The sequence below is a fragment of the Cyprinus carpio genome, chromosome A5 (assembly GCF_018340385.1).
Source record: "Cyprinus carpio isolate SPL01 chromosome A5, ASM1834038v1, whole genome shotgun sequence".
In the NCBI taxonomy this organism is placed as follows: domain Eukaryota; kingdom Metazoa; phylum Chordata; class Actinopteri; order Cypriniformes; family Cyprinidae; genus Cyprinus; species Cyprinus carpio.
The window spans coordinates 39340212-39354484 of record NC_056576.1 but is presented as its reverse complement, the minus strand read 5'-3'; the positions used below and the strand labels follow the sequence as shown (position 1 = coordinate 39354484).

The window sequence follows — 14273 nt, the reverse complement described above, 5'->3', positions numbered from 1 at the left end:
AGCAAACAGTTGTCTTACCCAAATCGATGTAGAGAAATGAAATGATCTGGATTTAAAAGTTCGCAGTTTATGTGCATCTCAAAGAGACATGACTCATTTTCGCTTTGTAGAAGCAAAAGCATTGCGCCAATCTACAGGTTGATAAAAAAAAGTGCGTTGGTCAGAGACAGATTCATTTGTATTGTTTGCGTTGACATCTTGTGGAAAACTTTCTACAGCTGGGCATTGTAATAATTAATTCGCTTTGAAATTTGCATTTATTATCTGTTTGCGTCGGTGTTAAGGTTTCTTGTCCATCAAAACTACATACAACTGTGTCATTCATCTGAGAATAAAAAAATAAGAAGACAAGCGGAGAAATTGTTTGATTTAAATGACGCCAATTTCATCGTGTGTGTCTATCGAAAATGATTCAGACACTGATGTTTACCCTAATTAGACTTTTTACTTTTAAGTAAACAGCAAAATGCATTAGACGTGTCAGTACGCATATTTCTAGTCTTTCTTGTGTATTCGCATGTTTCTTCTTTAATTGCAAATGCAGTGGGTGTATTTTGCCAGTGTGCTTTACACACTGTTACAGGTTGTATTTTGAATAGGCTACTTCAGATCCAGATCAAGATTGGGATTTGACAGGTGCACGCGCATGTTTATGTGATGGACACACACTTGCTTTTGGGAAACACAGTCGCCATCCTTCACAACTAATTGTTGCTAGTTGAGGGGCATCATATGACACATTTATGGAAAATAGCGTGAGGAATATTTTGTGTGTCTCACGCGCAAAAGTACTAAAATGATTATGTGGACAGTGAATATTCAGTGGACGTTTCTCACAGAAACTCTGTGAGGCTGTTGTGCTGGTTTTGTCCAGGTGATGCTCATTTGTTTTATCAGTCACCAAAGTAACGGGGCGGCGTTTCTACTGCGCATCAAGAGCCACAAGACGCAGAAAGTCACCGCGCGATGGATGTGTTTCTGGCACGCGCGCGTCTTCTGCCAATTCTGCGCTACAGATAACTCTTAGATAGTATATAATCGCACGCGTTTTGTCTTTCTTTATCGGAATAATGAAAATGGAGCAGAATAAGGCTCGGGATTCGCCGAAAGAGCCGTCCTCTCATCACACGGAGATGCTGCTGGCTTTACTCACGCAGAGAGAGGAGTTACGGAAAGGTACAGCCGACATCAGAGCACGGAAGAAACTTACAGATCAATTCAGATCTAGAAAAAAAATAGAAGCACCTCTGAGTATTAATCCAATCTTGCGTGAGTTGCACATTTGCTGAAAGATTGTAATTTAATTATCCTTACATTTAAAAATGCACTTTGGGTGACTGTTTTTAATGCTCTTTGTGTTTAATTTTAATAGATGATTTGTAATGGTGGAGTGGATCTTTTCTCAGAAGAGTTTATTTCTCCTGCATGCGTAACGTTTTTTGTGCTGCTCTAATGCTCTGGATTAGGAATGATTGTGTTTCTGTGGGATTAAATCTTAAACAGCGGCTCACAACAACATATGTCTGTATCTTTCTGTTTCCACAAATCGGCAACATTTCCCATTTTTGACTTTGACGCGCATGATAGATATTAAGGTGCAAAATCGGGGTTTGATCATTTGTATCTAGGTGGAAAGTCCTTGGTGTACAGAAAGAAAACGAAATAAAACACTAAAACATTACAATGAGTATTGAGAAACAATGAAAATTTTCCAGAAACAGCCCGTCATTCTGAATGAAGGCTGCGGGAGGACAGAAACTATCTCAGACGCTATGTTTTAATGAAAAATGTGAGATTTCTGCTATAGACTAATAATTAGAGCTGTAGGTTGATTGAATAATTGATAGGTACTCGTGCACCTGTTCATGACGTGTGTGTTGATGTCAGAGAAGCAGCTACAAGCTCAAAGACACTTGATTTGCCAGATAAAACGCGCCTCGGCCTTATTTATTAATTTGTTATTGTTATTAATAAGAAAATCTCGAGTGGGTGGATCGTGATTTAATTTTATTTTAATCAGAATTTGACCAAATTTGTTAGAGTAAAGAAGATGTAATCAAAGGTGTGTTTTCTGGATATTTATGTCAGTCATATGGTTACAGAGAACTGTTACTTAAGGACGCCCACAGAGCAAGCGGGTTCAAGAAATTTAGCATTTAGCATCAACAGAAGCACATGAAAACTACTGTTTTGAGGACAACGTAAATAATAATGATGATAATGATAATAATAACAAAAATAATAGTGTGTAGCTAATTATTGTTATTGTTATATTTATTCATGTCGTTGATTTTATTTTATGTGCTTTATGTACCGGTGTAGTAATGGAAAAGGTGTTGCTTTTTATTCAAGTTTCTATGCAAGCTTTTTAAACAAAAACAGACTTAAGATTTATATCATAAATACTTAAGTACACAATACTAAATGAACACATTAAAGTTTTCAGTTTTACCTTGTTAAAGAGAATGATTACTTTAATAAAAGCTCGACTGTTTACCGGTGTATTTACTGTGACCTTGAATTGCATTGTGATTTATCACAAGACTGTGCTTACATGCTGTAATATTGTATTATAATAATAATAATAATAATAATAATAATAATAATAATAATAATAATAATAATGTAAAGATTATTATTATTATTATTATTATTATTATTATTATTATTATTATTATTATTATAGGCCTATAGTAATACTAATATTAACAATGAACAGGGGCGTAGTTTGTGGGGGATGGGGGGATATAACCACCCCAACCAAAACTAGCAAGTTACTGCCAAAACTAGTTTCTTTCTTTCTTTTTCATGCGTAAAAACGGAATGCGCAATCACAACTTTTTGGGGAATATTATCGCGATAATATCATGTGTTTTGATGTTTTACTGAAAAAAGCAGACTTTTGCTCTTCATCCTTCCAATATGGCTTCATTTGTAATAAACATCCAGACAAAAAAAAAGTCGCTTTGGATAAAAGCGTGTTAAATGACTAAATGTAAATGTAATGTAAATATATATATAGGCTATATATATATATATATATATATATATATATATATATATATATATATATATATATATATATATATATATATATATATTTGTAATATTAACGGATATGTTTAGTAAATAAAACCACACTGAAAAACAAATTAAATGCACATTATAATCAAAGCACAAATGAAAGCGTCGTTCATCACTTAAATAAAGCGAAATTACTCGGTCAGGGCAACAAATAGCCGTCGTCTTTTGCATGTTTTGTCTTTTTTCATTTTTTACTTGGTTTTTTTAAAAATTAACTGTTTTTTTTTTATTCGCAAAAAAGGTTCATGATGCATTTCATTCTGATACAGTATTTGATATGTACCGTTTGTTTTCTTCTTGCAGATATTCCAGTCTGCGCAGGCTGTAACCAGCACATAGTCGATCGTTTTATCCTGAAGGTTTTGGATCGACAGTGGCACAGCAAATGTCTGAAATGCAGCGACTGTCAGTCTCAGCTGGCCGACAAATGCTTCAGTCGAGGCGACAGTGTCTACTGCAAAGATGACTTCTTCAAGTCAGTCCTTCTTCATCACTTGTTTCATATCGTTCACCCTCACGCCTCGGGTGCCATCTGACCGGTGTTTGACCGTATTTTGCCTGCAGGAGATTCGGGACCAAGTGCGCTGCGTGTCAGCAGGGCATTCCGCCGACACAAGTAGTCCGGAGGGCGCAGGACTTCGTGTATCACCTGCACTGCTTCGCCTGTATCGTATGTAAGAGGCAGCTGGCCACAGGTGACGAGTATTACCTGATGGAGGACAGTCGACTGGTGTGTAAAGCCGATTACGAGACCGCCAAACAGAGAGGTACGTGCACACGGGACACCTTTGATTATTTAGCAGATGTTTATTTTTGTAAGAGAAAATCAGAGAAGTTAGACTAGCCTACTTCAGTTTTGTATGAGCAAGCACAGTTCCCTAAGTCTTAATTGTTTTACTTCTTTCATTCGATGACCTCACATTGATTGACCGCTTTTAACTCTTGAGCTTAATCTCGCTGGTCGTGGGCTCGTCCATAAACATTTGACCCGGCTCAGGTAATTGCGAACTCGCCAGCCTCCAAATCGATAAGTGCCAACGCCGTGACACACGTGTACACACGCACTAGAACTGATCTATGGAGCCAGAGAGACACAATCTGCATTCAGGGCAGTTTTCAGACAGATTCAGCGCTTTAATACTGGACAAATCGGACTGCTTAGTGATTTATTTGGAAATGGAGCCTGGAAAGCCCCTTATTGTCATCCGTTGAAAACTCACGTTACACAGCTCATCACTGAATATGCGCATTCTAAATATTAAAAACATGCGTTTCAGTTAACATCAATAGAATAGAATAGAATAGAATAGAATAGAATAGAATAGAATAGAATAGAATAGAATAGAATAGAATAGAATAGAATAGACATTTAAAAATAAAAGCTCCAAAAGGCGGTTTTGCCAACAGAGCCACAGAAGAACAATTTTTGGATCCCCAACGAACCTTTTAGCTGCTTTTTTTGTTTTTTTAATTCTTAGTGTGAAAACATAAAGAACATTTCGTGCAAAAGAAAGATTCCATGGATGTTAAAGGTTCTTCTTAGAACCATCTGTGAAAATAAAGAAAACGGGCATTTTTAGAATAGAATAGATTGGATGATAAAACGAGCATACATCTCGAAATGAAAATAGATTGTAATGTCTATAAGAAATAATTTAGTTTGTTAAATTAAAATATGTTTCTTATATTACAGAGACGGATCGCTCGTTGTGAATTATTTAAGAACGGGGTCTGGAAGAGACCCTGAGCATCATTCATTGAGCAGATAAACTTACATTACACTGAATAACTGCATTCTAAATGTTTAATACAGGCCTTCAGTGCCTTCTTCATCTCACCGACACTCAGATTCGAATAGAATAGAACGTATAATGTGCAACTTGCATTCCTTTAACCTAATTTAAATAATAATAATAATAATATACTTTTGACTGGAATAAAGTTAGATACTATTTGAAATTAATAATTTAATTTACATGTGTTTCCTTATAGAATAGAATAGAAATAGAATATAATACATAGTCATAATTTAAGAAGAGTATACCTTAATGATGCCGTATCACTTAACATAAAGGTGTAGCCTAATTGCATAATTAGAAATAAATTCGTTTTTATAAATCAAAATCTGTTTCTTATATTACAGAGGCGGATTCGACAGCAAAACGCCCGCGCACAACAATCACCGCCAAACAGCTGGAGACGCTGAAGAACGCGTATAACAACTCACCGAAACCCGCGCGCCACGTGCGGGAGCAGCTGTCGTCAGAGACCGGCCTCGACATGCGGGTGGTGCAGGTAACAGCTACATCTACATCACACATACAGCTCATTCTCAACACAACAAATGTGCATTACAACAGAACTAGGCCTACACCGCAAAAAAGCGCGGTTATTTATCTCACCCCTAAAAATGCAACTTTCACCGTGACATTAAATAATAGATTTGAATTGAATAAAATCAGTTAATAGCCTAAATGTTATCACACGAAGTACAATTGTGTAGGTTCACTGACAATTAAGTTAACTGAAATTAAAACACTAATATATATATATATATATATATATATATATATATATATATATATATATATATATATATATAGAATAGATAGACTTTTTACAGTGGCGCCTCGAAATTTTGTGAGTTCAGCAATGGTGTGAAATTTACCCACGTCTCTGCGCAGGTCTGGTTTCAAAACAGAAGAGCCAAAGAGAAAAGACTGAAAAAAGATGCAGGTAGGCAGAGATGGGGACAGTACTTCAGAAACATGAAGAGGTCACGCGGGAGCTCCAAATCGGATAAAGACAGCACTCTGGAGGAGGGCATTGACAGCGATGCTGAGGTCTCTTTCACGGGTATGTTTGCTCCCAGAACCCTATATAAATATGACTAATGTGTGTGATATACCCCAAAATGTTCATGAATGATTTTCAAAAAATGTTTTGCTTTGAATCAAATATTGCAACATCAAAGCCAGTCTGATTTAAAATATAGAACTGTTTATTAAATAATTTTCTGAAAAGCTTGTTTAAGAAAATAAATGGAAAAAGTGTGAGCTCTGATATACTGCATGCCAGTTTTTCAGTGAGATTTTTGGTTGTAATTCTGGCATCCATCACAAACAGCCACACTCTCTTCAGAAAAAGGTCCCAGAAGAGGCTTTTCACAGCAGTGTCACAGCCATTTAGGATCCCCAATGAATCGTTCAGTTTAACAGTTCTTAAAAGAACCTTCTTTTTTTTTTTGCATGCAGATGAGCCGCCCATGTCGGAGCTGGGTCACTCCAATGGCATTTACAGCAGTCTGAGCGAAAGCTCTCCGGCTCTGAGTCGTCAGGGTGGAGGTCATCCACCCTTCCCGCTGGAGCATGGTGCCATCATTCCCTCACAGGAGCAATACCACGACATCCAGGCCAGCAGCCCCTACAGCCTCCCGCAGTCTCCAGGCTCACTACAGGCCCTTCCCAGACACCAGCCCCTCATCTCCAGCCTGGTCTACCCAGAGTCAGGCCTGCCCATGATGGGTCAGAGCGGAGGCCAGAACATGACTCCGGGGGTTCGCATGATGGCCGGGGGAAACGGGCCGAGCTCTGATTTGTCCACGGGAAGCAGTGGTGGGTACCCGGACTTCCCTGCGAGCCCAGCATCCTGGCTGGATGAAGTGGATCATGCCCAATTCTGATAGTTTTGAAGATGCACATTTGGAAAGAGACCTAGAGTAGATCTCCACCAGTGGATAGGGATTACAAAGCAGATGAATTTTGTATCTTCTCTAAAATTGGTTAGCGATGGACCCAAGACTTGAGCTGAAAAGTCTCGCCAAGGTTTTGAACTTCTGGTTGGTTCTACAAGGACACGACATTGAGTCGGGAGCTTTCAGCAACTATTGGAGCTCTTCACCAACTTTTACTATACCTAGTCCATGACTTTTAATTAGCCTATACGACAATGCAAAGATTTTATTTTCTTCTTCAAGATGAGAATTCAAGTCAGTTACAGTAAGGTAGAAGTATGGTGCACCAAGAAAAATGAAATCATCCATCATTGCTGTTACTGATGTGTATAAATGTGATTTCACCAGTTTGGTCCAAGTGTCTGGTCGTTGCCAAATGTCTATATACATTATATAACATTTAATCAATGTGGAGTCTTTATTTTTATACAACCTCCTTGGACTATATGATCACAGAGACTTTGTATGTTTCACAACAGGGATAGACAAGTTGTAGGCTAGCTGTTGTCTCTTTCTATTCAGTAGGAGTTCCTCTATGCATTTGTGTGTTTTCAGACGTGTCTTGTTAATTTCACTGTGTTGAAAACGTTTGGCCGAGGCGCTGTGGCTCCTGTATGTGTTATGTGAAAAAAATGTTTTATGTCTTATTTATTCTCTCTGATGATGGTTAAGTCTTAAAGGTCTTTAATAAATTTGTCAGTGAAATCCTCAAGTAGACATTGCTTCCTGTCAGAGCTCTTTAGCGCTGTGGGCTTGTGTTTTTTATTTCTTCATTTACTAAAAGGATGCAAATTTCTGTGCCGTTTATAGCCTCCCCATTGTTCTGCGCTCTGTAAAGCGGAGGAGCGGCCATCTGATCCGGGAAGGTTTCTCCAGTGGCTCGTTGGCAGCGAGAGCGTTAGAACGGGCTTGGATATTTATTTCTTTTTTTCCGAGATTAATCACATCGATCTTATATCAGGGCACAGATAATGGACCGCCGGTCTGGCTTGTGACCAGAGCCGTATCAAGAGTTCAACGCCTCTTTAGCAGAGAAATTCGAGGCGGACGCTACTGCAACATGTCGATTTGGAGATAAGTGTGCCATGTTTACCCGGTTGCCCCGACGGGACAGAAATATTCAATCTATTAGCTTGTCAGGGTTCGGTTTGTTTACAATTTCACAATTTAATTCAATTACACAGATGAAATGCTGTGAGTGGGAGGTTGTATTTTATTCGAAATAATGGTATAATGACGCACCCCCAAAAACTGTTTGTTTGTTTGTTTGTTTATTAATGTATGCATGCATGCATGCATGCTTTAAGGGTCTATAATTAGAAAGTCCAAATCAGTTATGCCTTCATGTCGGAATCATTTTTACCTGATGGGAGCTGTTCATCTCAATGGCGGTTACTCGGCTGGCGCGGGACTTCCTGGATGTACGCTGGATTTTCTTTTAAGTTTTTACCTGAACCGTAAATTCCACTTGACTCAGTGATATTTGCAGCTGTTGAGAGCCATACAAAAGTGTTAAATATAACATAATGATTAAACAAAATGTATGGTGCTTCAAATAAATGCATATTTTTACACCGTTATTGAAAATTCGGTCCGATTATGCATGTCATTTGTCTATTTAAAGCAGTGCTAAAAACGGCAGACGGTTTGAATGAAAATGCAAGTGCACTATAAAAGCTACACAAGGCGCTATGCAACTTTTCGTTTCTGACACAAGCCTAGAAGAAAGTTATGGTGCCTATTTCACACCTTTTCAAAAAGTAGTTCGTATTTTTTGTATTTGCTATAGTATTTATCAAACAATACCAAATACAAGAATACAGAGGCAAGAGTGCCAGGTCGCTTAGCAAAATTGTCTTTTCTTGTGCCACTAAGTCGTTGTTTTACGTAACAACAGCAACAGCTCTGGGCACATGACCAAAATAGCTACTCTTATTGGTTGGCCAGTTTTCTTTGTAGTGCAAGGCACTCAATTGGATAGAAGTGTTTGCTCAGTGTGTGCACTGTCCACCTTCTGCCTTATTCTCTATGGCAGCCAATGAAAAAAATGTAAATGTAGGTAAAGCATCAGTTACACATAAGTTAGAGCATAATTTGTTCTACATTTTTTAATGAAAAAGCATGCTTCCTATATTTAGAAGTGGAAAAAAGAAAAATAAGTAGGCTAATCCATTTGAAAACTTGCAAGAGGGAACTTCTCATAAGAACTTTTCGCGTTGTTGATATTTGTTTTGCAAACCTTAATGCCAGATTTTTTCTTTTTTTTATTTTATTTACTCTAAACATTTAGTTTAGTTTTAGAGTATTTAAACTGAATTTCTCCTCCAGTCTTGTCAAGGTTAGAACCGTCTGAATCAACTCTGTCCTGAGTCTTTCTTTTCACCATTCTGGAAACTCTCAAACTTCTAAATAAGATTGACTGGGCTTCTGTCATTTGGTGTAGCTTTAATTGGGATCCATGTAACGTGAGGCATGTGGGACTCAGCCCAACAATGAAATATAAAAGCAAAGCTAATCTGAGCAGATCTGAGCTCTGGTCAGTTTACAGAAAACCTTCCACCAGCAGCTCCGGTGGATTTGCCAGTAAAACGGTTGTTCACACTGATTAAGCAGACAGACAAGAGTTTTAAGGCAGGTTTTCTCTTTTCCTCTCACGTCAGATGCTGCAGTGACAGGTGTGTGATCGAGACATAATAAAGCACAGATTACACATGCAGATGTCCGCTGTGTGAACCGTACTGAGAGATTATCCTTCCCACACTCACATTAACTGCAGCGCTTCACACAGGTGCTTTTATGTAAGAAGGGTTATTTTCCCAGCATATAATGTGTAAAGTGAATTCCCTCTAGTTGTTTGTGTGTGTGTGGCCTGTTGCATCATTCACCTACTGTATTAATTCATCCTATAATGCTTTGTGTTGTTGCATAAGTTTTATAAGAACCATAGCGTTTAAAATAGATATTTGAAAATAAATTTCAGATTTGTGACATAAAAATCTAAAAATTTTGATTTCTATAGCTAAATGTAATTATATTATTTTCTGTGAAATGCAGAATATACTGCTTAGCTTGATCAGTACATCTAGACATATATTTACCAAGCGATATCTAATTCATAAAAATATATTTCCAGTTAAACTGAAAGAAGAATGAACAAAACGTGTACTAACATAAATGCACTTATATTGACAGTCTATATGGCACTGATTACACTTTTATGTAATGTAATCAAGTTTCATAGGTTTTAGCTGATGACATTCTTGCAGAATATTATGTTGTTTAGTGTGTCACACTGAAGAAGAAAGTAACCTAAAAATGGTAAAAATCTAAATTAACAAGTTTTATTCAAGCTAAAAATATTATTTAGCAACATTGAATCAACTTAAATATATTGATTTATACCAACCAAAATTTATTTTTATGGATGAAATCAGATATTTAACCCTCTGGTGCTGCTCACGGTTTTTTTTTTTTTTTTTTTCAAAACATGTTTTAACCTATAACAAATTTCCTTCAGGACAATAAAGTTCATTTTATCTTATCTTATCTTATCTTATCTTATCTTATTTTATCTTATCTTATCTTATCTTATCTTATCTTATCTTAAACAAGTTGTGCTCCAAATTTGAGGAAGATATCTCAAAACATGCTTTCAGTAAGATTTAATTTGGGTGCAATACTAAACATTTCATGATTAAACAAAACAACTCATGATTAAACACACCGTGTAATAAACATACTGCATCTGCCTATAGTTTTTGGATATTATTAAAGCAATTTATGCACATTCACCTTTTGATCATAAGCATGTTGAATTACTGCTAAACGAAGTCTAATAGTACTGTGTGTCCAAATATGACAGGATTAGTCACAGTGTTCTGGTCAGCTGAAGGGAAGCTACTGTACATGTGGGTGGATCTCACAGCTGGTTTGGCGTCAGATGGCCAGAGTAAATCAGTGCTGGCAGTAACACTTCCCCAGGGTCCCACACGTCACCCGCAGCATTCAGGCCTAATGGAGCAGCCCTAAAGACACAGTCAGAGCGGCCCGTGTCTGCTGGGCCTCTGGGATACACTACAGCACTCAACGACTTTCATGAGTAAACAATCAATTAACTCTGCTAATGAGTAATATCCTCTGCTGTGTGAGAGAGTCATGCTGGAGGATGAGACAACACTGTGAAAAAAACAACTATGAACTATGAAACTACACAAAACACATGATCAACAGAATTCGCCCAAATGTTCTTCAAACTAGTCAAACACAGTTATCTAAAGAAAGGTTTTTTTAAACTGAACAATAATTCAGAATGCATTGCAGCGTGAATAAATGATATAGTTACTGTTATAGCATTACTGTTGTTTTGCTGTTAACTGAATTTTGTTTGAGCTTATGCTGTTTTGTAATTATTGTTAGTTATTTGTTGTGTCTTGATCTTAAGAGCTCATCTTTTTTGTTATCACCATTCCTGAGATTTGATAAAATAGCATAATTCACTTTACATATATTAAGAGTCCTGAATGGCTACCAAAATTATAGATCAATTTATGCATAGTAATTTGTAGAAATCAGAAGTTGCCTCAATGAAGTAGTGTTAGTTAGGACAGTACAATAGGTGAGAGAACCTAATGCATTTTAATGCATGTATTTCCGGTTTTCTCAACAATTCCTTTTTAAAAATGCATGCTTTAGTGAGGTTTAAAGGATTTGAGCAGGTGTTAAATAAAGGTTTTAGTATGGTATCTGACAACATATTTCATTTAATCAAATAAACCATGTATGTCTCAAGAAATCAACACAACAAAGAGATAAGTCTGAAATACAATAATGCATAAAAGAAAAAAGTTTTATTACGATTAGCACAGGTTTTGTATTTCTTTTTGCAGCTGATTGATCATCTGTCTCATTGATTTAAGCGTATGCTCAAAGCATTATTTGTGGATAATTTTGGCAATGTTCACTCAAAAACTGAGGAGCATAAGCTCAGATCAGTGAGGCCATGTTCAATCAGTTCCAAAAAGAAACACAAAACCTGTGCCAACTGAAAGATGATGATAATATAGCATAATAAGAGATTTAATATGCAATTTTTAAAAGGCCGGTCATTTTTTACCAGGAACACCAAGTTAAGCAAAGGATTTTCAGCACGAGGGTTAAATACTGATATTTGACATTTTAAATGTGACTGGTGTAATCATAAAAAAAAAAAAACACAATCTTACCACAATGTTTTGGCATTGTTGTTTAGATGGTTACTATGTTAGGTTGCTTGCGTTCTCTATGACGTCTCTGTGATCTTCTGGTCCGAAAATATTGCTCTGGTTTCTCCTTCAGGATTTTTCCACCAGTTTTATGGCCCAGCAGATGAACATTGTGTGAAGTAAAAGCAAAACTCTCCTCAACAAGACACTTGACTTAAGGAATCATTCATTGCACAAGTATAGTGATAGCAATGCTTGACTTCACAAACACTACAAAGTCCGCTGATCAAGCTCAGCGTTCAAACACTTTACCAAGCTGGATTTGTGACATTTCTCTAATTTCATGATTTCATAATGATTCTTGAGTTTCTCTCATTGTTTTCCCTGTGTGTTATTTTCAAAAACCAAAAATAAGATGCTCATGAAACGAAGCATCTCTGCTCAAAAATCTGAAGCACCAACACCGACCGAAATCAGATTCAGAAAGACTGATAATCGTGCTCATTTATTTCCCAGAACCTCAGTAATCACCGGCTATCTCATTAGGCCCTTCTGAGTGCTCGGCAGTCCCCCAGGGGCCCTTTATGTCTATGAGGTGTTAACAGCTCCCCGAGGGCCGCCGTCTGCCCCGCTCAGACCCACACAGCACACAGACACAGATGGTCCCCACAGACGCCACACTTTTCAATTATGCCGTGCTGTGAAGAGCCCATTCCTCACCACTGCCAAATGACTGTGCGCCCGTGTGTGTGTGTGTGTTTGTGTGTGAGTGTGTATGAAATACCCACATTGCAGCGGCCCACACATGCCATTAGAATATCAATCTTGAGTTGTGCATCTGTACGTGGAGGTCATTTTTTAACACAGCACAGCTGTAGGTTGGTGCGGTTGGTGCTGATTGATTCTGCCGTTTTGATGTGATGATAAATCACGGACGAGGCATACGAGCTTCGGTCCGGTCTGTGCCGCCCACGGGTGCGTCTCTGAGCTGGACTGGGGGTCTGAGGGCATGTGCCATGCTGACACACTTGTTAGTGCTTCATCTGAATACAATGTTATTATCACAGCTGGGCGTGAGGATGACGATTAATAAAACAAGTTTCATTTTTACTATGATTTAACCAATGGCTTATTTATTTTAACTTATTTATTTATGAAATGCTCAAAAGCAATAATGAATGTTTTGTGTTTTACAAAAAGAAGGATATGCATTAGTGGCTTGCAAAGTCAGTCATCAGGATTACTATTATTGCTCATAGTCATTGAAATAATGACTTGCAGATTTTCTACATGCTCAAACTTGCAATTTTCACCTGGAAGATAATTTAATGAGCAAGAAAAATACCAGATGATGAAGGATCATCCAGAACATCCCACCAGCATACCTAACAACCACTTAGAACACACTAGCAATGGCCTATCAACCAGCTGGAGCAACATAGCAACCACCTAGTAACCAGTAACCACCCTGGCAGCAACCCACAAAAGCCAAGCAACCATCAATCACACAGAACATGCCGGAAAAGCCATATAACCACAAGAAACCACACTTTAGCAAAATCCTAAAAACCAGCCAGAGCAGTATAATAACCACAGAATTACAATAACCATAGAATTCACCAAGTAACCATCCAGTTAACACGCTTAAACTATTCAGAACAAAGAACAGCCCTGGAGGTGACAAAATCCTAACAGTGATTCCATGTTTGAATTAAATGTTGAGATCCTGGACTCTTGGATCTCACTGTACATGCAGTGAAGCCTTAGAATTTGACCATCATATTAATTTTAAAAGACATCACAATTTTGCTTTAACATAATGTTCTCAGCCTTCATGTTGAACTGCACCTAATGTTACGTAGGCTGCCTGGAATTGTTGTCTAGTTAGGCAGTTTACTAGGTTTTGGAACAGAGCTAATGCATTCATTTAGCTTTTCAAATGGTCAGACGTTCGGTGAAGAGCACAAGGCTTATTCGCTGTTGCACAATGTCTTAATATGCTGCACATGTGGCACATTAATTCCTGCTTGTGTTGTTGTTGGGTTGACAACAAATCAATCAGGTGGCGGGTCTTTTTTCCAGTTCAGAACTGCTTCCATTACGTGGCAGCAGACGGCAGGACATCATTATCATGCTAGATGAAAGCCGCGTGGAAAAACCAGCCCACCTGCATTTACTTCTGTCATTCAGATGTTATTGTTTCATGATAACTGCTCTTCAGGCTGATCTTGGGCAGAGTCTCAGGATGCAGGAAC

The 14273-nt window shown here is 37.8% G+C and overlaps 1 protein-coding gene across 2 annotated transcripts in view; it reads left to right on the top strand.

Annotated features, from left to right (window-relative positions):
* The window catches only part of LOC109060153 (LIM/homeobox protein Lhx3), a 9765-nt gene extending 1700 nt beyond the window's left edge, over positions 1 to 8065 (top strand). The window contains exons 1-6 of one of the 2 annotated variants that reach the window (XM_042757187.1): positions 781 to 1176; positions 3388 to 3559; positions 3649 to 3851; positions 5228 to 5379; positions 5769 to 5940; positions 6339 to 8065. In XM_042757187.1, the coding sequence (XP_042613121.1) occupies positions 1071 to 1176; positions 3388 to 3559; positions 3649 to 3851; positions 5228 to 5379; positions 5769 to 5940; positions 6339 to 6766 (1233 nt within the window). In that variant the 5' untranslated portion in view covers positions 781 to 1070 and the 3' untranslated portion in view covers positions 6767 to 8065. Of the gene's footprint in view, positions 1 to 780; positions 1177 to 3387; positions 3560 to 3648; positions 3852 to 5227; positions 5380 to 5768; positions 5941 to 6338 lie in introns of those variants that run through there. The other variant, XM_019077301.2, reaches the window with a different exon arrangement.
* The last annotated feature ends 6208 nt before the right edge of the window (positions 8066 to 14273 follow it).